Below are 26817 nucleotides of genomic sequence, written 5' to 3'. Positions count from 1 at the left end.
TATCCCTGCAGTGCAAGACTATACAGAGTACATGAAGGGTACTTAACTAACCCAGGGTCTTTATCCTCCTGTGTACTTTGAGAAAGGTACAAAGAATGTCAGTTTGTGTAGTGGAGAAAAGCAAACAGAAAAGACACCTCTTAATTCACACTGGCAAAAGACAGCCTTATATACCATCAGATTTGTGTCTTCCCAGTAAGAGACAGCTGTGAATATCAGAGCAGCTGAACTTGATTTTTATCCAACAGTTATATTTTGCATCGATTATCCCACAATTTAGTGTGCATGCAGTAAGACACTTAGAGGCTATTTCTTTTTCTGAGTTCCACACAGAAACCCTCTCTCTAACAATTTGTTGTCCAGAGATGCCCAAGTTAAATACATCCACTTGTCTAACTTACAGTATTTATTGCAAAAAGCAAATAAATGAAGAGGACTTTTCTTGTATTTCCTAAGTCTGCTTTAATTCTTTGGGAAGAAACAGAGTATTACATTCTGAGCCTCAGCAGTAACTGTTAGTGCATGTACTGAGCCTTGGCAAAACACCATTACCTTTTCAAAAGACTCTTAATCATGCAATGTTTATAAAGTGGTGAAAGTGCCTAGATCTTAGTGAAATTCTGCCATAGTTCACAAAATTTCGTTACCTCTTTTCTCTGTGAACCATTTCCACACTAGGTCTAACATTGCAGTGAACCATGATAGTCCACATCTAACACCGGCACTCCAATTGTCCTAAGAAATCATCAAAGCTACAAACTACTGACCTTACCCTAAACCCATCTGATTGCAGGCCAGTTGGCTTAAATTTTCTTGCCAGTAATCAGCACAAACATGGTTATCAGCAGCTGACCTGTGAACGGTCAGGAGCATCAAGGAATTCCTGGTTTTAGACAGTGTAACTGGAAAGGAAAAAGGAAGAAAACTTCAGTATTATTTCAAATAGTTTTATAGATGAAAAACTGAAAACATGCAACTACATTCAAGATTCTTCCAAGTTGCTGGCACTTTTCCTAGCTTTACATGCTGAATAGCTATGCAACTTAAAACCAAGGCAAGTGTGGTTATCTGAACCTTGTTAGGAGTGAACAGCATGAGACACTGAACAGCAAAGGCATCAAGAGTGTAAGAATAAACCCAAATACTTCTAATTCACCAGCACAGATTCACATGGGTTGCTGATAGCCTTCATTTTTATAGCCTTAATCTAGTTGGATAACCTAGGTAGAAAGACCATTACCATTTCTTCTCTCTTAATCTGTACATAAAAATTCAGGAACTGCTTTTATCCCATGCAAAAAAGATTCTCAAAAGGTCCTTCCAAATCTCAGTGTCTTCTGAACCTCTCCTCTATCCACAATACTTTCCAGATTACACACATCATCTACACATTTTCTTGCTCTATCACTTTTCTTGTATCTTTGCACTGTGACACTTCACACTGAGCTTTTGCTTTCTCCTCTGCCCACTTCCTTGAATGCTTTCCCAACCTCACCCCAGTCCTCTCTTGGCTAACAGAGGGAGCACCTCTCCACCACTGTATTCTGAATTAAATCACCAGTGATTGCTACCATCACCCAAACACCACTTTGAGAAGAAACTTACCACAGTCCCATTCATCTGAGCTGTCAGTGCAGTCTGCCTGCCCATCACACCAGAGTTCACGGGGCACACACTCATGGTTGGCACATTCAAGTTCACTCTCCTCACAAAATGCTGCAAAGACAAAAACATGCTTCCTCCTGAGAAAGACATGATCAAAGTGAAATTCACATTGACATGAAAAATTGAGGAGAGTCAAGGTAGATACAGATCAGATTTATGGAAAAGGAAGTGAGGCAGATTTGCAACCAAATTCAGCATGGATACCACTGATGCAGAAAGTGGTTGCTGCCATGCAGTGACAGAGGGCATTGCAATTCTGAGGGAAGGAAGAGTGTCTACAAATGCAAGATCTGGGATTACTTAGTATCATTTGTGATCTTGTCATAGCCCCTCAGAAGCTGAAAGAGAAAACACTGTTCTGTGCTTTTTAGCCGACTGATCCAAATTTGTTTAGTTCTTCATGGTTTTTGAAAAAAAAAATTTACCGCAATTAATATCTATTTCCTCTAATCCACAGCAATTATATATTAATTTTTGAATTCTCCTTTGCTTTTGAAAATTATATATTTATTTTTTATCTCCACTTTAGAGGTAGAGAACTGCTGTACCGATAGACATGTTCCAGTTCACGGCTGGCAGCCTTACATATGGATTTCCAGACTCTGTTCAGTATGGGAACTACAATAGCTTCCATTTGCAAATGACTTTTCCTCCAACAACCTCCCTTCCAAAAGGCAGGCGTGTAGAGGCACAGTAACTTCCTCACTAACATATTTCCAGCTTCTGTAAACCCCATCATTAGGGAATTCTGAGACCTGGGGGAGGGCAGAGGGGGAGAAAATGCATGGAAGGGAGCTGCATTCAGTTGTGCCCATGTTTGGCTGATGTACAGCATTTATACTGCCAATTTACACAATCCAAGCACTTATTTGTAACACTAGTAAAAAAAGTGAACTCCACAGGGAAAACCATACAGATAGAGCAGGCAGTGCTGCCTACCCCTGGTATTTCTACCTCTAGAATAAAGCATGCAAAACCAGAAAAAGCACTTTAACTCCACCTTCCAGAGAGCATAATTCAAAAACTGGAAGCCCTCAGCTGGGAAAACTTTGCTGCCGTTTTAGACTATTCAAGCCCCAAATCAAAAGCAGAGAGGAAATATACTCTGGTAATTATGAACTAGATTAACCTTAGCCCTTTGGTAATCTTTTCTCTGTCATAATCCTAATGTGTGATCACAAGTAAATCACTTTAATACCACTTCCACTCTTTAGATTACAGCACAGAGCTTGGATATTAAGTGGTATAATCTTTACAATGAGAAACAGATTAAGCAATGTTTTGTGAGCTTCAGCTTCCCAAAGAGAAACAAAGTTTGCTCTAGTGATACATGCAGGCCACTGTTCATTTTGGCAAACATATTCATAGGCTTCGCTTAGGACACAAAATGCTTCTACCAACAGAACTCCAGAGACTCAGGAGCAACTTCTTTTAAATCACAAAATTATATCCAAACATCCCAGCAAAAATGACAAAATACCAGGTTTCCTCAGAGAATGAAAAATTTCAGTTTTCAGCCAACTTTACCAACCAATGATCCCTCCTTTGTTGTGCAGACTTTCTCCTAGTATGTCTTTTCTGTTTCCTTGTCTTGAGAGCATGCCCACACACCAGTTTTCTCAAAAGAAGAGAATTCAGAAAGTGGACCTAACTTCCCAGGGCACTCACTCCCAGCTTAGTATGCAGGGTGGGATCCTGCAAAGCAGCTGCTGTGATATTCCACCACTTCCCATCCCATTCTCAGACGGAAACAGAGGAAAGAGAACTGAGGGAAGCCCCTAGAGGGGACCAGGGTGCAGGCTGCTCCCTGCCAGCACTCTGAACAGACTTGCACTGTGCACATGGACTGCGTGCCCATGCCACTGGTGCATCCTCCTAAGTTCTGTATCTTGACTGCTATCACAGATTGGATTGCAGAAGAAACCTGTGGAGCCAAGCAGGGAGACAGAATCTAAGAAATGTCAATCAGGAAAGAAACTAAATAAGGCATTGTTTACAATAAAACATAAGACATTTACCAAAAAACAGGTAAGTAGAAATCAAGGAAAAAATGAGCAGTAGGCAGCTATGAGCAATGCCTGTATGGAATGAAGTTAAGGAAACCTGGGAAAAGAAGTCAAAAATCTACAAGGAATAAAAGTACAAAGGCACAAGAACAAGGAGGGAGAAAGAGAAAAGAAAAAAAAAGAAAAAGAGGACAAGAGTGACCAAACAGACACCAAGGATCTCAGGATGTGAACAACAAAGGACAGAAGATGAGGAAAGAGGGAAATTCGTGCCATAGACAAACTGAAAGGGGAACTGAGGGAATGACTAAGTCCTTCTGCCTATGGAAAGCATAAAGCCTTTTTACTTTGACTGATTTTGCACCTCAACATTCCAAAAATGTGATTGGCCTTTTAAGGGAGTAACAAACTGCATGAGTCCTTACAGCAATTCTTTTCATCCATCATGTCAGGGCAGTCTGGGAAACCATCACAGATCATAGTATGTTTGATGCACACCTTCTTCAAAGGACACTCCCAAAGACCCCTTTCTCTACAACCTGGAGGCAGAGAAGCACAGTTCTGAAATATTTGTATGCAATATTGAATCAACTGTTTTCTTTCTTAAAAGTCCTGAAACACACAAAATATTTTCACTTGCAATATAAACTTTAGAAGGTACCAAGAATAGTTACTAATGAAGAAATGGAAATAAGATTGGCACAGTGCACACTTGATAAATGGATCTAAATATTGTAACACTTCAAAATACTTCAGTGCTTCTGAAATAATAATTGCATTATGAGTGTATAATATACATATCTATAATGGTTTAGGCATTAGCTCAATTAGCTCAAAACCCATACACCACTATTCTTGAAATATATTTGCCAGTAATATAAAAACTTTTATAATTCTGAAGTCCATAGAAATTCCTCGGTCTTTCAAAAGCAAATCCTGTAAAAGCATGGAATCTCCATTAAACACTGCAGAAATGTATGCTTTTTTTCTGGCAGTGCTGATGCAGAATCTAACACAGAATCAGAATGAAAGGTAGAAAGAGAAGTAATACAAAACTATGTCAAAGTGCTTTGACAGAAAAATTCCTGTTGGTCAGCTAGAAGAAATTAAGAATAGACCAAGGTACATTTTAGAAAATAGTTTTCTCTTGTTTTATTCCACTTTTTATTTCCATCAACTAAAAAAATATTTTATTGTGATATCAGTTTAAATACTTTGACATACTAATGTCCTGCATGACTGACACTCTGGTTTTATAGGAAGCCATAAAAATGACATATTGTCCTGACTAAGCCAGATTATTTGATTGCCTTGTTTGGCCTGTTCTATACATGATACTTTTCATTTTAATCTAAGGGCAAACTCAATTGATAGCCCTGATGTTCATACATACAAAAAATTCAGGTATAAATTTAAAAACAGTATTTAAAGCAGCACCTCTCTTTGCCTGGACCTGCAACTGTCAAAGCAGTAAGTTATAAGCAAATATATTGTTTCCAAGAAATTTTAATTCTGAAGTACGTATTTTACAAATATGAACCAGAGAATCCCTACTGGATTAATGGAAAAATCTGTTCAGGTTTTACCTGTACCTGGATGTGTGGGATGCTTGATTTTGTTTAGATTTGAAAAAACACCTAAATAAAGGTTAAAGTCCAGAAAAATAAATAGCCTTAACCTTTTAAACTAATTCCTCATGATCAAATAACTTTCTTGGGTATCACCACTTTCCAGGTCTCCTTCTTGACAGTATTTCTGATAACTTTTGATGAAAAATTAATTGAAATTTAAAAAAAAAAATCTCTACTCTTATATAGAACAAGGAATTCCATCTTAGGATCTTGTTATGAACACAAAATAAAAAAACCTTAAACTCCCCATAATTTATGAACCTAGCAATTTTTTAGCAGCATTTACAATTCATTAAATACACGTTTCCTTTTCTCTTCATCAAACATTACAGTGTTACACTGTGAAGTGTACCAGGACTCTCCAAAACTAATCACATAGACAAATACAGAGACAATTCCCTATGAAAAATTCACTAGTTACTGAATTCGGTGTTCAAGTACACTGTTTTGTTGGTAGAGATCATCTACCACCATTTGCAGTATTTATATTTCATCTCTAATTATTTTTGTGACGTGCATTTTTAATTCAATGAAAGGGAAGTGAAAACAGAGCTAGGAAAACTTGTCTATATGTACATTAACGCCAACTCAAAAATATTTGAGTTTGAATATTGACAAGAGATATGGTTTCATATATGATCTTACCTTCCTTCTTCTTCATAATATGAAGGAAGTTACAAATTGTTGTCCATATACACATTTCCCACCCAATTATCATTAAATCATAAACATCAAGATCAGCACATTTTTCTTTCACCTAAAATACTACAGGTCAAAACCCAGATTGCAGAAAATAGTGAAAGACAGTATTGGCCATGAATGTTATGTCTTCAATTTCTTTAGTAGGTGTAGGACCCTGTTCTGCTCCCTGCCAGAGGCATTGCTCAGCAGCAGCAATTTAATGCATTCAATTACAACCAACTATAACATTTAATACCACAAAATCTCCTGACATCTTTCATAACAATATTTTTTTGAAATTACCTTCCCTGCACTTTATTGCACTCAGAAGTCTCACTTCCAGTAACCCCAGCCAAATTTTCTCCCCAAATCCCAGTGTCGATGGCACTAAAGTCTGAAGATTTCAGTGCAATTGCGTGGCTGAGATGTCCTCTCACAAAGCCCATGTGAAAATATGGCAGGGATTGCTGACAGAAGGAGACAGTGGGTGCTGAATACAGCTCTGCTCTGCATGGGGAGAGTACACCTCTTTGGAGGGTTCTAACTTATATTTTTTGGCCAGAGTAGTCTAAGCATAAGAAAGCTGTAGCTAGTCTTTTTCAGCCTCCTTCTGCCTGCACTGTAAAGCTGTTCCACAGAGATAATTTAAAGCACTTCAAATACAAGGGTTTCAAATTAAGCAGTCTGTCTTTTTTTAACATTAGAAAACAAATTTAAAAGGAAATTTGAGAAAGAAAATTTGAGCTATCCATTTACACATGGAAAGATCATCAAGTTTTGATTTTGTCCTGCACACATGGAATATGAATAAGTTAGAGACAGCTACTCCTGGAGCTCTACAAGGACTTTTTGTTTTTCAGTAACAGTATTAGCCCTGGTCAATGTAAAGTCACCCTGACAGCAGTAATTTGCTAGCTAATACAGTCTTCCATATTTATAGAAACTGATAAGAATTCTGCTGATTGCTTGTGACATTCTGTCTAGACTATACAGAGAGATCCACTCGAGAAACGAATGTTACATATTAGAACAATATTTCATATGTTAATGTCTAGGAGAACAAAATTATCCTAAAAGACACATAACAATTCGTTTTCTAAGGAGTTCAAGATTGGTGTCAACAAAAAAATATTTGGCAAGGAGGACAATTGAGACAATTGATTCAAAGTAAAGAGATGTCAAACTCTGAAAGAATCACTGTGACCATCAGCTCTGACTTTCCTTTATAACCCAAACAAGAGAATGACCTAATATTAAATCATATTTCAGAGAGCATAACCCCTTTCTTTCTTTTTTTACAGGGGTGGGGGGAGGGAAAGAAATAAAGAAAGAGGAGAGAGAATACAAGAATGATCTAGAAACTCCCAGAGACTGAGAATACATCACTCATTGGGGGTAAATAAACCCTTGGCTACTGCAAACATTAAAACAATCTGCTTTTTAAAAAGAAGCATTTTATAGGGCTGCTAAGATTGAACTTTAGCCTAGCTTTAGCTTTCTGGTGTTGGATTTTATTTTACTGTCTCTGAGTAGAAATTCTCTTATTGCCACAGTTTTGTTGTTCACATAAACTCTGCTTCCCACTTAACCCTTTCTCAGTTTAAAAAAAATACACAGGTTGTGCACCTTAATCCTACTCTGCTGCAATGTTTTCCAATCCTTTGCTCATAAGCACACCTCTTCTCTAAATCCTTAGTGATGTATGATTATTCTCTTTGCCCCTAGGGATGCCAGGCCTGCATGCAGACCTCCATGAAGGCTTCAGCTTAGTCAATTAATAAATATTTAGAACTCCTTTCTCCTTCTGAAACTGTCCTGCCAGCAGGTAAAAGGATATGTAGTGACCAAGAGATTTCTTGATTCTTTCAGGCTCAATACATCCCCTTAAGTTAAAAGTCGAAAGCTTCTATGCTAAAAGTAAACTCAGAAACATACTGGAGAATAAACTCCAAGGGTTTATGCTTGTACTTGTAACTTGACCAATCTGAAAAAACATGCAGAATCCACTTCAGCAACACAATACATCACAATGGTATCTTTTGTCTATACATCCTAACGAGAACATTATCATGTATAAATTTAAAACTACATTTACAGATTCAAGATTTAATCTGCCAGAGAGTTACATTTTAGCTCAGTAAAGCCTTCAGCAATATGAAAATAACTAATCTGGAGAAATTTTTTAGCTTGATTCTTTAAGGAATACTCAAAACATCACAGAGTATGGTTGTCAGAATCTAAACGATCAGGTATCACAAATAGTATTCATGTTGATTAAGAAGGATTCTTGCTATAGTCTTTTTACTGATACTGTAAATATACTTTTAAACACACAAATAGGGGGTTCTCCTTCTCTGAACTCTTATGCTACAGTTCAAATAACTGAATGAACGATGAAGCTCATTCTCCAGTGCTGCAGCTGCCCTCCATTCCAGCTGACTCATGTCCTTACCACAGCTGTCCTCGTCGCTGCTGTCCTCGCAGTCAGCCTGCCCATCGCACCTCCGCGACGCCAGCACGCACCGCCCAGAGCGGCACTTGAAGTGACTGGGGGAGCACTCTGCCAAGGACAAACAACAGGGACAAACAGCACTCCCTAAGATAAAGCTTCATCACGGCATGGGCACTGATTTGTCACCCAGGCTGTTTCAGAAGGGTAAATAACACAGATAGAAAGCTTGTGAGACTGGAATTATGTGTCAGGTGAGACTCTTCAGAATTGCACCAGGAACGTGGTGGAGCAACATTTTCCAGAGCTCTCCCTTCCATGCTGCCCTCTGTCAAATGTCATTGCTTTGCCAAATCACTGGCATGCAATGTTTAGACCATGGGTATGAATTTCCTAGCTACTCTTCTCACCATCGTGGTGGTGTATTATGCACTGAAATAAGTATAACAAATCCCAGGATTAAAAAAAAAAAAAGAAAGAAAAAGAGATTGACAATTATGTGAATTATGTGTCTATTTCAACTAATGAAAACCAGGTATAATTTTCCACTAATTAACCCTTCCACTGCTTCTGCCTCATCTCACAGTACCACTTTGGGACAAAGGAGTGGAACAGAGTTGGCAGATCTTTAAGGAACTCTTTCATTGAGTGCTAGCAATTCCCTGGAGCAAGAAATCCAGCAAAGAATTCTGCCAAGAGACTAGCATAGATGAGTAGAGGAACTCAGTTTGGAATAATTTCCACAGTTTAAATATTATAATTAAAGGGGAGGTATAAAAAAAACCAAAGACCAGTGGCTTTGGGAACCCATTTAAATCTCTTATTTGCTGTAATATGTGTAGGAGGTACCTTCCACATCTTCATCTGGTGTTAGACAGGTTTGGTTGTCTGAGTTCTCATCTGGAAACTGAGTGCAGTCTGTATCTTCTGGCCAATGCAGACCTACAATCCCAAGCACAGCCTCACAGCGCTCCTTAGACTGTACACATAATGTCCTGAGGAGACAAAGCAGAATTGTACCAAATAACTGAATGGCTGAGAAATTCACAGATACTAGAAGTTATTAATCCTAGCTGAAGTTAAACATGAAGATCAAGAAAAAAAATCAGATAAACAGATGTTTTAATATGAAAAAAATACATATATCAAAGAATGCTATGATTGAAACACTAAGTTACTGCTGTGCAGTTATGTTATAAATAGGTTAATAACCAAATATAACTGCTCACAAACATGCTCTCCTCTGTAAGAGATGGCAGAGAACGATTTTTAAGAAGCACTAACTGCTCTCCTTCAGAGAAAAGAAACCAAACACATTTTGTATGAGTGAAATGCTACCTTTTCTGATTATGCTATCTCAGAAACCACAGGGCTTCAGAAGGTCAAAATATTTAAGCCTGCAAACAAAAGAGGGAAGAACTCCCCTGGGAATTCAATAAAATTAAAACTTTCTGAAAAGCAAAGCTCAGACCAGCCCAGTCTTGAGGCTGTTGTCAGTTACAGCAACAGAACACTTTCTACATCTTCATCTGCTGTTAGAAAAGTTTGGTTGGCCAGTCAGGAAAAGGCATGAATAAAGTCATTCTGCAGCATTTTTTAAACCTTATAAAAGATGGGAATCACTGCAAAATTTGTTCAATCCACTGAGATTAAAAATCATCCATGATTTCTCTCAAAATACCCACTGGCAAATGCTTCAAAATTACAAAGGTAAAAAGGCGTAATAGAAAAATCCCCTAATGTTTGAAACATTTAGCCACTACTTTTGTCTGGGATCCTACTAGGTTGAAAAATATTCAGTTAAAGGATTCCCCCCTTTTTTTTTTAATTTCTTTATGTAATTTTAATTTGCCTTTATGTATTTTGATTATTTACACATCTTTCTTCTAGAGACAGTCCATTCCGGGAAGGCATCTTATTCCACTCATTTTCCTTTGACCTTTTAATGAATTGAATTTTTTTATTTTCTTCACAGTGCCGTGGGTGAAAAACTGAAGGGTCCTGGCAAACGGGGCTGCATCTGGCTGCTGACTGGTCACCTGTGCTGCTCCTCTGGGTTCAGCTGCAGGGCCTGTCCTGTTCAGTACATCTGTCAATGGTCTGGATGCAGCAGTTTAGTGCATCCTTAGCAAGCTTGCTGATTATACAAAACCAAGAGATGGTATTGACTCTGAAGGGACAAGAGGCCTTTGCACTGGGCAGTCATCAAGGACATGAAATTTAACAAGAACAAATGCCTGATCCTGCACCTAGGATGGAGTAGGACTAGGCACAAATTGGAGAGCAGCCCTCCAAAGAGGGACCTCCAATACTGACCTGGGCATGCTGGTCAGCAGTAGCCTTTTCCTATAGAATTCCAAAGCAAAATTTTTGGCATTTTCAATGAAAGCATAAAACTGGAAAAAAACTACTATGACAGACAGTCAAGAATTAAATGAAATATGGTTTAGTATAGTACCTGCAAGGTGGGATCCGCTGATTTGTATGGGGGTCACATTTTGGTACTAAGATTGTGCAGGCAAAAAACATCAGGTACTTGTAGCAGTTGGTCTGAACCAAAGCTGGGAAAAGGGAAGACTCCCAGCTGATAGAGGCTTCCTTCTGTGTCCTGTGGCCCAGGTAGTTTGGGTAATAAGTATAGTTGTAAGGCAAGTTCATACAAAGTTCCAGAGTAATTGGTTCACACTGACCTTTCACAGAGAGAAAACAAACAGAACCACAAATGGTGTAAGATTAAAATAATACAGAAGAAGTAATTCCATACTTATTTAAGTAATTCCATACTTATTTAAAATTTATCAGTCAGGGGATATCCTCTCAGGCTTGAGAAATTACAAGTTCCAGAGCTAGAGATCCCTTACAAGCCTATTCTTAGCAGTAAAGGTGGGTTTGAACCCTGCCTATCTCATAACCCATTAAGATACTTTTATTTCCTTATTAATACTTATTATCTTTCTGAGCAACATCTTAACTTTAAGGTGGTACAATAAACCATCCTTAAACCAGCACAGTGTGTGCTGTACAGCAACACACTGGTGTACCTATTATGCTACAATGACACACCTCAAACTGACAAGGGCAATTGCCAAAATTAGGGAGACAGAGATAATTGGATACTTTGGGTTAGAAAGGATCTCAGGAGGTCCCTACTCCAATGCCCTGATCAAAGCAGGTCAGCTCTGAGGACTGATCAGCTTTCTCAAGGCTTTAGACAGTCAGGTCATAAAAGTCTCTCTAGTGACAGAGACTGCACAATTTCTCTGTATAGAAAACAGAAGCCAGGATCTGCTTTTAATTTTTTTCATTGTTTACCAAGATCTGAAAGAGGGGACAATTAGATTATATATTGCACAAGCATTGAGCAAGAGACAGTCTACATGCTAATAATTTAATTTGGGTAAGACATAACTAATAACAAATTGGAATGATAAGTAAAGACAAAACAGATGCAACAGCTGCAAGTACATATGATTATAAATATATTAGAGCTACATACAAAAATTTTCCAACTTTTGGGAGTTTATCACAGCAAATTTTGAACTAGCCAAGTATTTTGGATTTCTAAAAATTGTATAGCTTTTGTATTTCTTCTCACACTGGTATTCAGAAATATTTATTTTTCAGTTTTCCACCATAACAGAAAACTACAGACAGAATTTCGCTTCAATTCAGACTGAAATTTAACTTTTTATTTAGCAATGAGATGATTGTGAAATTATTTAAATTTATTTACTCTGGATATATTGAGAAAGTTTTCCACAAAAAAGTATACCATTCAAAAGTAAAAGAATGGATAAATTTGTCTATTCTGGGAGCAAATATACCTTAATATGATTAATATTCTCTGTTAGCCAGTTGCTAGCATCAGTCACTAGAACAGTGTGACAACTGTGTCATCCCATAGCCATATCTTTGGGAGAAGTTGGAAGAAGATCCAACAGCCAATTATTCAGCTAATCAGCAGAACTGGGCACTCTTTATTGGTCTGGCATTTAGTGTTATAACTTTTTTTACTATGTACTCCTAATCTGATCATCACAAAGCTCATTTTACATCCAGCTTTTCCTCACTGCTAAATCCTGGCATACTACCAATACTGAACTGTTTTTGTTGTCCCAAACCACTCAGTCACATCTTTGGGGTACATGAGGTTCAATGACTTTAACAATTCTCTTCACATTACCTCCATTTCCTTTCCTTCATGATGAACTATCCCTTGTCCTTCCACACTTTTGCCTGAGATGCCCAGATCAGTTTGGGCTCATTTTTTGATTTTGGCCAGTAAACATCTTTCTTTCATGTGTACAGAACTTTGCACATTCATCAATATTTCAGGATGACCACAAAATTACATGCAATATTCTAAGTGCTTGTGTAACATAACATTATTCAAGATTAAAGGGTTGAAATGTACATATACCATTCTCTTTTATTATACTTTGTATTTATATGGGTTTAAGTGAATTCTGGAAGAAAATCTAGTCTACTGAAATGCTGCTGGAGGATAACTCTTTACATGTTGATAGCTCTTTTCAATATGATTATAGTTTTCATGCTGTGTTTAGAAAGGTTCCATTATGTTATGTGCAAAAGTGTCACTGTAGGTTTGAAAATAATAACATTGACTCTCACATGCAATTCTTGATAATCCAGAGAGGAATAAACAGAACATATGGTCCAGGGGAACATCTGACTCATTTTAAGTAACCCAAATGTTAGTCTTTCCTTCTGAGTCTGTCCTACAGCTTAAGAGGTCCTGCTACTCCCTTATCTACAATACATTTGACAGAAGAGAAGATTAAAATATCTCAATGTCAAATGCTATCAATCCTAATACATCAATAATCAAGAGCTTTGATGACGTATTTTCTTCAACGTTGCCCTTGTCAAAGCTTAGTCATTAGACATCTACATTAGCTAGAAAATTGAAGTATTACTTACTGTGTTCTACCCTTCATCCTCATTATAAACTGGAACACCCTAAAAGAGTAACAGTATGAAGCACATGCCCTACTTACTGCAGTTTGCCTGGCTGTTCCTCATCTCACAGGGAGAAGCTCCACAGGGATCAGGGCAGAAAGAGCACCTCTGGTCTCCCTCCTGACAGAGGGTTTGATCTGAGGGAAGTAGAAATGTACTTTTCAAATTACTTACCAGACTAATAAAAATGACTGGAGCATAATGAGAAAGTACACTGTTCACATAAAAATTAAGTATTTCCTTTACATATTTCAGTAAGTACCCAACACCATTTCAAGTGCAGTAAGGAAGAAAAGTGTACAACACTGTTCAGTTCTCACTTCTCTTACCCCTCTGTTCAATATAAAAAATTATATCCCAGTTTCTGAATGAGAGGCATGGATTTCTGAAAGACATTTACCATGCAGAATATGAAAAGTCCTGCAAATCACATTTCAAAAAGAACAATAGGTCCTTGCTGAAAGAGAACATTGTCTGGGAATTATTCTTCAATGCCATTCAGTTGGTCTGCTTCTCATTTTATGATTTTTTTGGTTGACAATAAAAGACATCCTAAAGAAAGGTCAGAGACGAATACTAAATGTCCTCCTTTGACTGGTTAAAAAACAAACAACAACAGAAAGAAATCCAATAATGTTATGGTCCTAATAATGGACTTCAGAATAAATAAAACCAGCACTTCATCAACAGTTTCTGAACTACTTGAGTAGTTACTTTATCTGACAAATCCCTGGTCTTCTCTCTCTCATAGTTGTGCTAGCTCCTTTCCAAACCATTAAATTCTCTCTTCCCTGAGCAAAAGGAGTCCTTTAGTTCACTGTTCTGTAAGGAGAGACTAAATAGATGGTGTTCATCATCTTATCCTGTTTAAAATAGCTTATTGCCCTGATTGCTTAGTATTTGTATTGCACTACTGCCCATGAACATTCATCATTCATCCCTCCATTGGACATACAGAAGGTGCTGAAGAATGATCTAGTTTCAATACCCTTGACAACAATCTTGTCTAATTGATATAGTCATATCTATCATATTATAAAGTAGATTTATGTCCATTCATACATGTTATATATTGAAGCAACAGAGGTAATTTCTTTGCTATAGTGATTGACAATCTTATTTAACAGCTGCATCTGACTGCAAAATGGAACTTGAAAGGCAGGAAAAGCCTTTTGACTTCTAGAGCTATCCCAAATATTTACGTTAAAATTATTTTTAAAGAGTGTTCCAACTCCTTCTTATACTTTAAAAATCCCTGTGCTACAAGGTAGATTCTTTTGATCCTAGCACAAATAATGCTGAATTTCTACAAACACACTGTACCCTCTCTTTTGAAGAGATCACAGAAACAGTTGTGCATACTTCTATGCTGATTTCTCATATTTACTGTGTTTGTAACAAAACCAGTACTCCAGACTCCATCAGGCCTAACTCTGCTGACTCTGACAGACATATCCAAAATTTTAGAATTTTATTTGTAGAGCAGAAAAGTCTTTGTAATAAGTGAATGTCCTACTACATTTTTTTGCAGTTGCTGGAAACAACAAAATACATTAAGAAATACAACAGTACATTACAAACAAGAATTCTGCCTTGCTTTTGCATGGACTTTGCAGGGAAATAAAGATGAATGAAATCTAAATTCTGCCAACACATTCCCATGCAAATTAGGATGGATGAGATATGGTTGCCTAAAGAAAGAATTTTTCTTGACACAATACTGAAAAATACTGGATAGAACTTTTGCACATTGAAGAATTAATAACAAAAATTAGGCAAATGTTTGTATTTAAAAGCTCTGCAGTTTAACGGCAAGCAGAAAGATCTTGTATCATGTAGTGATAATTATCACCCCATACTAGTGCTTGAATATTTTAACCTATACCTGTTCATCATACCAAAAAAAGATTTTTAACCATTGCTTCAACATCAAAAGGGAAAAAAGAGGCAGTGAGAACAAAATACATCACTGGCTTCTAGCCCACATCATGTAAGACAAAGGAAGGATAAAAGAATTCATAGGATAAGACTGAGACTGGACATCAAAAAAGAAGAATAAAAGGTGAACATTTTGTGAAAGTGCACAGTCAGAACTGTGGAGAAAAACTTGTTTCTGCATTTTAAGATTGCCACAGTCACAACTAGAAGATACTTCATGCAAGACCTTTTTATAATGTCAACATTAAAAGTGAAGAAAAATAATAATAATTTTTCTGTTTCAGCTTCTCAGGTATTTTTTTGAATGAAAGTACTTAAATTGGAGTAGGAAGATCCCAAGAACCTTCTGTGAAAAAAAGGGATTGAGTAACATGCTTATGAAAGGATTTCTTTTAGACTGGTTTCCTAAAGAAAAAAGGCTGATATAATCACACTGTGTATCTATTTTATGATAACAGGTCTTTTCTACTCTAATAACTATTAAATAGCCTGTCCTATTAGCACTACACTTGCCAACACTAGCTTTCTGCATAAGGTTAACTATTTAAATTTATTTAAAATAATAAATTTTAAATTAATTTTTAAAAGACATTAATAATTCTTGCATTAAAGAAAGGCTGCAATCTGAACCTATACCTTACCAGGAATAAGAGAATTACATGTGAAAAATACCTTCAAATTTTGAAATCATCATAGCAACATTGCTTTCTGATTGTCTTTGGCAAACCATGTTCTGGGGCTCAAGCCATTCCTTAGTTTCCTCTTCTCTCATAGAGTCCATAATAAGATAGCTATCAAGCAGCTTTGAGAACTCATGTTCTCATAAATTTTCCTTTAGTCACACTAAATCATTAGTTTACTCATGAAAACATTCTTTCTCTGATTCCCAAGTTCTGATAAAGAAAAGGATTTTAATGAGAAAATTCCTCCTCAAATGACACCAGTTCCTGTAATAGTAGATTCTCATTGCTCCAAACAATGTATTTCAAGTAACAGCTAATTATATCAGATAACTAAATACTGTGCTAAATATCACCCCCACTTCTTCACCTTTTTTAATAATTTTAAGTACTAAAATAAGTCTGCTTACAAATGCCTGTGTGAAAGCACACACCAAGCAGCCTTAGCAAGAGTTATTTGAAAGGTAAAGAAAGTCATTTGTCAGATAGCTTTAGCTAAAGGCACTGTGGAACATAGCAGTCAATGGTAGGTGTAGTGAGAAGAGTAAAATGAGGCATATCCTTACTTTCACTGCAGTTTTCTTCATCACTTCCATCTTTACAATCATTATCTCCATCACACTGGAATGCACTAGGAATGCACTGCCCATTTCTGCACTCCACCAGACCCTGACTGTGACATGCTAGAGAGACAAAAAAATATTAAAAAGACAATATTCTGAGCTCAGTGACAAAAATATTAAAAAGACAATCAATGAGCTCAGTGAAGCTCTGCACTATATCTGAACATCACACAGAAGTTATTTTAGGAGGAGCTGATAACACTGCTTAGCACTGGAGATCAGGAGGTATTTCTCATTATGTGTCAGCTAATTTTCCAATAGCTGCACTGATCTTTACCTACAGAGACTGACACTATCAATGTCAGGCATTAGCAACAGCCTGAGATGAAATCTTAGCTTCCCCAAGGAAAAAAAAATGCACATAATTTTCACTCATGTACTGGGAACATTACAATTAACAAAAAGCTAATTCTGTAATTAACAAGAAGCTCTAACACAAAGCAATGCTTTACTTCTTAACAAAGGCAACAAATGTTTAGTTTGCTGCTGCTGTCTACTGAAAACAGACATTTGTCAAGTGTGAACTCCTGAAATAAAATAAGTTTATAGTTTTGCCTTAGAAGAGAGCACACTAGTTATCTTACTTTTGTGGGTGTTTTGTTGTTGTTGTTTTTTGGGTTTTGGGGTTTTTTTTTTCGTTTTCAAAGAAAGAAAAAATAATTTAGAGATTAAGGGAACTTACAGCAATTGATCTCATCTGATTTGTCTATACAGTCATGGTCACCATCACATACCCAATCAGCTGTTATACATCTCCCCTCTCCACACTGGTGATGTGTCACTGGATTGCAATCTACATAAAATGCAAATTTGAAGAAAGAAAAAGGATGCTAAGTTACCATTTGTATATTTTATATTACTGATCCATTGTTCTATGCTTATTAGCTAATCTTATTAATGAGGCTTTTTGCATTAATAAATTATATTAAGAAATTATTTCTATCTGCAGACTTTTATTATTAATTGTATTGCCTGTATAGTGATGCACTCATTCCTTCTCCCAGCTGCACAGCTGTGACTATTTGTAAAGAAACAAGTTTCTAAGATTTGTTAAGCCCATTAGAAGATCTGGCATAGATCTTCTATGGGATCTCAGGAAATGGTTTCAGTTAACCAACATTTTCAATAACCATCAGAGAAATTAATTTCCTTCATTTATCTTCTTACTAAGAAATTTAAAAAATATTTCTCAAGTCCAGAAACTATATTTTTTGCACGTACTTGGAATTTTCCATAAGAATTATCTACAAAGAAATTATTCTAATTGTCATCTTACTCTTTCTACCTAAATGCACAAAGAAGAGCATTATGCTGAGCACACTGACTTTATACCAAAACAGAGAGAATAGACACAGTCCAATCCTCCAACTCTGCTATGAAAACCAATTATAGCATATACAAAAACTTAGATTTTAAAAATTATATAGAAAAAACCTATGTCAAGGTAGGAAAGATAGGAGAGAGACCAACATTTAGAAAAACTTAATCACCTTTAAACTAAGATTATTTATGAAAAAGAACACACTAAATAACCAAAACGGACAAGAAAATATTGAAAAGTCTTAGAGTGTGCTTAATTTGAAGAAATTTTTAAAAATCTCAGAAAAAAATGTGCCTTGATTTTCAGTTTTTATATTCTTTGTGTTCTTCCTTAGAAAAGCAAATGGAAAAAAGGGAGAAATCATATTTTAATTGTTAAATATTATTTTAGAAAACTTAATTGTTCTCAGGTGTAGCAACAGAACCAAAAGTTAGTAAAAATAAGGCTTTCTACATTTCCCAATATTTACATGCTAAGATTATTCTTTTTTAATGTCAAAACTTCATTGATTCTTCTATGGAAGTTAAGTATAGGTAGATACATATGGTAGGTAGGTAAGTGTCATGAGAACATGTAAAGTTGATTGACAAGACAATTTGAAAGAAACAGAATTTGATAATCAAAACATACAACTTCACTATCAATCTTATATAAAAACATTTCAGCTATAAAACAGTTGGCACCAGCAGTGCCTTAATGTAGTCTGCTTTACTCTCAATTAAAACCAGTCAAGCTAGCAAGGAAGCATCTTTTGGAATTAGTTTAAAGCAAGTTGAAAATAGCAGTATTTCTATAAATACCAAACCCTTCAAGATTTGGATTGATCCAGAACTCTCCTTTAAACCTTTCCAAATTTCATATATAATCTATGAGCTGTTTTCACTGTGTTCAAATGCAGCAAGAGCAGGGTATATTACTCCTTCAGTAGTTTAAGGAAAAGGTTTACTGGGTTAGGCAGTCCTGATATTTTAAAGACTTTAGAAAAACACATAACTTTCATTTACCACAATTTTGCTCATCACTAAGGTCTCCACAGTCATCGTATCCATCACAAACAAAGGTGTAATTGAGGCATTTTCCCGTGTCACAACGAAATACATCATTGCTGCAATCTAAAAAACAAAGCATGTGAAATGTTAAGGTTGCATTGGAACATTCATATGAACTATGAACCCTGTACTGACTACACACCAGATTAGCTAAAGAGACCTTACAACTTACAGCTCGGCATTAATACTGGTGTTTACCAGTTTATGAGAAACTAATCTGAAAGAATATGAAAAATCAAAAGCCATTTTTAGAAATTTTTACTCTCTCCCTGCCAGGTGTTTTTTTGATCAATACCATAAGAGAATGCTCTGGCTGCACATAGGGACCTAAATGTTTAAATAATTTATACACACAGAGTTCTCAAGAAATGTTGTAGGCATCACCATTGCAGATTACTAGGAAAACTCTGACTACCTGATGTGGCTGTTAAGTGGAGATGAAGATTCTAACAGCAAAACAAGATCCCTAGACCCTACTTTTGAACTTGCCTTTGGTCTTACAAAGGTTTCAAATGAGCTTTATGCTTAACACACTTTGGAGCTCAGGAGATCTAGCCTGGTGCCTTCTCATCAAGGAATTCTTACTGTCAGCCCTGGGTGGGTTCAACATTTTTTCTCCATGACTGGATGCATCAGTAAAGCCTGCCAGATATTCTCTGAGAATAACCATAACACTTGAATAATATCAGGTTCAATAAAAACATGGAATCTTTCTTGTAGTTGAGAGGGTTGAAGAGAAATTATGGTTTGTGGTATGGTTTGTAGAATCTGGTCCCATCAGTAATAACTTTTGATTTCAAGCATACAGCTAGGAAGGGAGTAACTCAGTTTCACTGTCTTCTTCTAGACTTTTCCTCGACCTCTAGCTTTCCAGGGAGAATGCCAAGATACAGAACAACTGGGTGGACAACACTGCCTTCCTGTTGGAGCTAAGCCACTGGAACCAAGGAAGTCCTTTGTGCCCATTTTTTACTGGCATATGTGGGCATTTTAAATTAATTATTCCCCAGAAAACAGAGAGAGAGCCCAAAAAGCAGGGACTGGAACCAAAGTGCCACCTTTCTTCTGAGATGATCAACCGCAAAACAATAGAATCAGGCTACCACTTCCCTCTCTCCTCTTGTAACTCCTGTGTTCATGATTGCACATTGGTTCCCCTTTGAAAGCAGGGTATCCTTCCAAGGATATTACACAGTGAAAGGTGCAGACCTCTTCCAGAAGGTGCAGTGGGGTTTCTACCCCTTCAGATCAAGTGTTTCACTTCCTAGGTGAACAAAACTCTGGAACTTGAACATGAGTCACTTCCTGTCCTTCCCCTATAGAAGTATTAGTGCTTTCTTCAAGTTTCACATTATCTTAGAAGGTCCAAGCAAATTTATACCTTAATAAGAAGGAAATGCTTCAGGATATGAAGTAAAATAATATGGCTGAGCCATGAGCCACATACTTTTAAGCTGAATGCTTAATTCAGCTTCAAAAAGAACCATTATTCATAAAACAGGGAATAACAAAAACCCCACACTAAATGAAAATAAATTTAAGTTCTTGCTTCCTGTAAGCAGACAAACACCCCAGCTGAGAGTAAATTCTAAACATCACTTGTTTTGAATATGCAACAGCATGAAGTACTCTTGGCAACCTTTAATCTTATTGATCAGTTTGTAACTCTGACAGTTTCTGTGCTTCTTCTACTGCTCCTCCTGCAAATGAAACAAAACTATTTGTTTCTATGTTATTTCTTCTGGATAAATTTACTGTTTAATTTCCATTCATACTCCCATTCCTGTTTCCATCCATACCTCTGAAGCAGCTGCAGTGTCCTTCAGGGTAGACAAAACACAGGCCCACAAATACGGGGTAAACAAAAAGAATACAAACTTCCTTGCAGGGAAATAAGACTCACTTGATGAAAATCTAACAGCCTTAATATACATTTGCTTCAAGATATTGGCAATAATGCATTGTAAAGGTAGCTGGTTACTCTGTTAAGTAAGACAGGCACCTGGCAGCTGCCACTTGCAAAAGGCTCAACTTAAATTTTATAAATGATGGGGATATCCCCAATTTCACAAAATTAAATACAACGTTACTTTAACTAAATTTTACTGTACTTCACAAAACACAGATGAAGCCTGGTGAATCTTTTGCATTCAACAATTTGGCCCTGAGATAAGCTCAATTGTTTAAAGCATGGTGGAAAAACCAGTGCGGCAAGTTTGATCCCTTTATGATCCAGATCCAGAAGGACTGGCTGCACATGGGTGTGGGCAAACCTCCACAACATCCTACGCTCTAAACTGGAGAGAGATGGATTTCATGGGTGGGCTGTTTGGTGGATAAGGAATTGGTTGGATGATCATGTCCCAAGGGTCAATAGCTCAGAATCCCAAAGGACATCAGTGACCAGTGGTGTCCCTTGGGGCTCTGTACTGGGACCAGTGTTATCTAATGTCTTCATTAACAACACAGATGAAGGGATCAAGCACAGCCTCAGCAAAGCTGCAGATGAGAGGAGAGATGGCATGCATGTCAAGCTGAGTGGTGTGGTTATCACACCTGAAGGACAGGATGCCATACAGAGGGACCTGGACAAGCTCAAGAAGTGGGTGTATGGGACTCCTGTGGTCTAACAAGATCAAGTACAAGGTGCTGCACCTGGGTCAGGGCAAACCCTGGTATCAACACAGGCTGGGGGATGAATAGATGGAAAGCAGTCCTGCCAAAAAACTTGGGGCAACTGGTAGATGAGCAGCCGCATATGACTCAGCAATGTGCACTTGCAGTCCAGAAAGCCAGTTGTATCCTGGGCTGCATCAGAAGCAGCATGGCCAGAAGGCTGAGGAAGTGATTCTGTCCCTCTGCTCTGCTCTTGTGAAAGCCCACCTGGAGTGCTGCATCCAGCCGTAGGTGCCACAGCACAGGAAAGACATGGACCTCTTGGAAGAGATCCAGACAAGGCTACAAAATGACCATAGGGATGGAACAGCTCTCCTTTGAAGAAAGGCTGAGAGAGGGCTGCAGTTGTTTCTCCTGGAGAAATAGTGGCCTTTCAGCACTTTAGGGAAGCTTATAGGAAAGATGGGGCCAGACTTTTTAGCTGGGCCTCTTGTTATAGGACAAGGAGTAATAGTTTTAGAAGAGAGTATTTTTAGACTAGACATAAGGAATAATTTTTTCACAATGAGGATGGTGAAACACTAGAACAGGTTACCCAGAGAAATGGTAGACACCCCATTCCTGGAAATATTCAAGGTCAGCTTGGATGGGACTCTGAGGAACCTATTCTATAATTTAATGAGGTGATTTAAGACTTTGAGAGGGGCAAGGACTGCAAGAAACACAGCATCTTTCATCAGGCAAGCTTTCAGGCAAACAGGTCTTCCTTCAGTTTTGCTCTTTCTGCTGTGTAATTCAGGAAAGTCTTATTTGACCTCCACACCCTCTCCACAACTCCTACCAAGCATCCTAATGAAGGCTGCCCTCTGCATATAAACCCTGTATCATTAAACACACAGGTGTCCTTTCAAAGGTAATACTAGCTCCTGAAATTTATGCTTGTTTTTTCAAGACAAGTAGTATGTCTTTTTCAAGACATTCTTTTACTACTAATTTCTTCCTTTCCCATTTCTAATAGAACTTGAGAGCCATATTCTTCATAATTTTTTAGCTTACTTTAAATCTAAAGCTAACGCTGACATGAAAAATTGGAAAATAAAAACACACAATACTTTTTACATAATAGACATTATCTCACCCTCCAAGAAATGAATTGTAGGCTATTAAAGGAAAAGCAAACTCTAGCCTTATTCATATTGAGACCAGGAGGAAATTGCTGTCCTCATTTATTCCTTGGAGTACCCCTGACAAAATCTAACAACAACTTCCTTAAAAGCAGCTCTGTGAGTATTGGAATGCCCAGGCTCTTAAATCACTAATAAGAACTAATCTTTTGAGTTGAGTCTAAACTGCACAGTCTGACATTTTTCAAAGTCGGAATGAGAAATCCTGTTTTGTGGTATCATGTCCTGTATAGTCCCCATTTAGTAATTTTTCCACATCTTCCTCTGTTCTTTTTCTTCTTGCCTTCTCATTGTTTTCTTAAGGTACATTTGCTCCACTTCTCTAAATTTGTCTGTAGTACAAGGTGTTTTGTTAACACAGAAAAACACATAGGAGCTCTAAAGACATGCTCTACCACAGACAAATACATAAAAATTAAGCTATCACATATGTACATTCTACTGCAGCACATACTGGGATTAATTTAAATAAATCACATCCAGGGTTGAGACCAAGAGAACTCTCTAAACAGATGGTCTTGTATCTAGCCTAAAATCAATGCCAAGGCCCAGGATAAAGCTACAACTAGCAGTTTGCAGCTGATTATCAGAAGTGCTCCTTTCTGATTTACACTACTGATACATTAAAAAAAAAATCCCAAACAAAAAAACCCAAATACTTCTTAATTCCACAAAGCTCCCTCAAGGCATAAAATTTGATAGATCAAAAGCACATGCTGTGGCCTTAGTGAGCAAAGCTAAACATAGTCCAAATGTCAATATATGCAAACACTATGCAAAGTTCCTGTTTTGTGCCAACAGCCTGCTTCAGCTTCCAGGTTTCCCTGAATGGATTCAGTACTTCAGCAGAACACTGCAAGGTTTAAGAAACTTACTACAATGGACCTCATCACTCCAATCATCACAGTCATTGTAGCCATTGCACTGTAGTTTCCCTGGGATGCAGATCCCACTGGCACACAAGAAACTCTCCTCTCCTCCACACAGTGCTGTAAGAGAGCAGAAAACACAGAATGTGGAGAAAAATCATTAGCATCAACACTACAAAGTTAGTGATACTAGAGTCTTACAAATGTTAAACTGATATTCAGTATTTCCCACAGGGATTGAAATGTATTTCCAATTTGGAAAACATTAGGATAAAGCTCAGAGGAACATCACTGAATGCAAGAAGGTCAAGAGGAAAACCTAAAAGAGAAAAAAAATCTCAATTTTTGAGATAGCACAAAGCCACTTAAAATTTCTATCAGTGAATGACCCATTTTAAAAGACCTCAACAAGCAGTCATGAAAGGACTACTACACCTGTTAAATCTGCCCTGGGATGAAGAAAGGAGCCTTACATTCTCATGCGGAATATGCCCAAAAAATATAATAATTTCTGCTTAAGACTGGCTTTACTGTACAGCCCTTTGATACTCCTCTCATTTGCCAAACTAATAGTTATACAGTGGATGCCTTGAGGTACCACTTAGCACTGGGCATGCTTCTTCAGTGCTTTTCAAAAATGACAAATAACTCCAGCTTGCACTGGCTGCACATTAAACTATTTACCTAGATTTTTAGCTTTATTTGTGGTCCTAGAATAGCAGTCTTTTCTATCACACTATGGCAATGTCTCTACACACAAACACACACACACTCTCCGCACCTTCATTATTAGTTTTAAATTTTGTCAGCAGGAGATTATTTTTTTCAACATATTTACCTTCTTTTCTAAGCCTCACTATTATTTTATTATCCACAAGAAACAGGGCAAACTTAGAGTTATAGTCAACTGAAACACACACTCTTTATGGAAAATTCATTGGTAATAAAAACTTAGGAATAATTTCAAAATCTTTTCCATGACATTTCTAGGTGTACTGTTCACTTGGACAGCAAATAATTTTGATTTTGCAATACAAACATAATTTTCTAGTTGGATAATGAGAACATGGTTATTGCAGTGAAAGCTGCTTATGCAATGTATTTTAAAGGAGGTAAACTCCTAATGCTAACTTTATTGAACAGCGCCCAAAATACTAATTAGGTGCCCTAATACTAATTTAAACCAAAGATTTTCAACTGGTTTGTGCCATTTAATGTTTGTGACTCTTCATCAGTGAGAAGGTAGTGCAAAACCACCAGTCTCATCCTTTTGCACACCCTAATGATGTGTTCCTCAGTAGGCTCCCTCACACTGTGTGCTTGGACACGTTTCCTAACCTCTCACTGAAGAGTAACAGCCTCATCAGAACTCTTTTTGGAAGAGTTTTGGAAGGGTATTATGAACTGCAAAATACAATAGGCTTAAGACAAACATGAGATCAGATAACAGTCACAGTCTCATTTCATAGCATGAAAAATGAGGCAATGAGATATTAAAGTGAGCATTATGAGGACTAATGAATAATAACATCTAAGACACAAAAATCGGCATGTGATTTTTTTTTGGAGGGTAGAGACTGTTGTCATTTTACATGTTGAAAGAACAGCTCTTGTTGCCTTTACTTGTAGATGCAAATGTCTCAATTGCAAATAAACTCCAGCTATACAAATGAAGAGCCCAGTTAGCTGGAAGTGTTCAAAGAACAACAGAGAAATTTTTTATTCAACTGCCTTGTTCAGCGTGATCATTACAACAGTGACAGGGCAAGAATCTCATTTCACAGAAAAATGTCACACTTCATTATGAGCTAATCTTTTTATTTCTCCAGTTCCCTGCCCTATACACTGCACTTCCTGATTTCTGCCGTCACTAAGCTCTACAAGGCCCCCTGGAAACAACAGACCTCCTTGGTATGGAAGTAGTAGTTCCCTGGACACCTGGGTTTTTCCCACAGATGATGATGTCAGGTAAAAGTACAATATGACAGCATGATCAAAATTTTGTAATTCATTCTACAAGAAAGGCTCTTAGAGGTTGGAGAGGCAACTTTAACTGATGGGTAATCTTACATTCTTATAACTTGGCTTTTACACAATTTCCTTCATGTTTAAAAAGGAAAAGAGCATATATAGCTCAAAAAGAACCATCTTCATTTGCTTTGATGGAGATCTCCATCAAAGATCTTCACTGGTACTAAGACAGCAAGAGTAATGGATTCCTATCTTTTGTATGAACTGAGAGAATGGAAGTTAACAGCAGGAATATCTGATAACTTTTCTTACAGATCAAAAGAGAAAAGGTTCCAGGGTCCTATATTCATTTCTGGGCTATGAAAAAGTGTGTTGAAGCACTTATAAGTCATCCTGACTCTGCCTCCTTAATACATCTCTGTCTTGTTCTGATCGTATCCCAAACCACTTCTCCATTTCTGCACACCTAAAGTGAGCATTTTGTCGGTTATCTTGTATGTTATACAAAAAACAAGAGGAAGAGTGAAATTAGTTTTCTTTATCTCTCAGTTTTAGCTTCCAGCTGCAATCAGACGGAATCTTTAGAAATTTTAATCTCACCTCTTGCAGTCTTCTAATAGGTAATGACTGGATATGTTTGGTCCAATCAGTGCAGTGTTCAGGGCAAGGAGAGTACAGACATCATGGACAGTACCTCCAATTAATGTAATTTCTGCTTTCTACCAAGCTTGTGCAAGAAGTTTTCAGCAGGTTGAAAACCGTTCCATCATACCTCTAAAGATCAGATTTTAATGGAAATTATAAAAGCCTTATCTAATGCTGTAAAACAATCACTTTTCTTGAATGCTAAATTTTGATCTAGAACCTAGTGGATTTAGGTATGCAACCATTTATAAGACTTTACTGAACACAGGCTACACACTCAGAAACCCTGGTACTATATGAAACAAAGTAGCAGCAGAAGAAGAAATAATGTCTGAAATAGATGTCTGAAATAGGAAAAACACAGACCATTCCACTCAAAATTATTACAAATGGCAAAGGTGTTATTCTAAAGAAATATGCTGGGAAATGTTAATTACTGATACCTCTGTAAATAATTTACACATTTTTTAGTAAAATCATGCAAATATACATACACACAAACTCCCGAA

General features: G+C 37.1%; 1 protein-coding gene across 1 annotated transcript in view; it reads right to left on the bottom strand.

Moving 5' to 3' along the window:
- The window catches only part of CORIN (corin, serine peptidase), a 111632-nt gene that overhangs the window by 23187 nt on the left and 61628 nt on the right, over positions 1 to 26817 (bottom strand). The window contains 11 exon segments of the mRNA XM_066548459.1: positions 773 to 902; positions 1606 to 1716; positions 4097 to 4210; positions 8436 to 8543; positions 9282 to 9427; positions 10891 to 11122; positions 13451 to 13549; positions 16597 to 16713; positions 17336 to 17446; positions 18979 to 19086; positions 23699 to 23812. Of these exon segments, the coding sequence (XP_066404556.1) occupies positions 773 to 902; positions 1606 to 1716; positions 4097 to 4210; positions 8436 to 8543; positions 9282 to 9427; positions 10891 to 11122; positions 13451 to 13549; positions 16597 to 16713; positions 17336 to 17446; positions 18979 to 19086; positions 23699 to 23812 (1390 nt within the window).

The sequence above is a fragment of the Molothrus aeneus genome, chromosome 4 (assembly GCF_037042795.1).
Source record: "Molothrus aeneus isolate 106 chromosome 4, BPBGC_Maene_1.0, whole genome shotgun sequence".
Classification (NCBI taxonomy): Eukaryota; Metazoa; Chordata; class Aves; order Passeriformes; family Icteridae; genus Molothrus; species Molothrus aeneus.
This window is presented reverse-complemented; position numbering and strand designations above follow the sequence as displayed.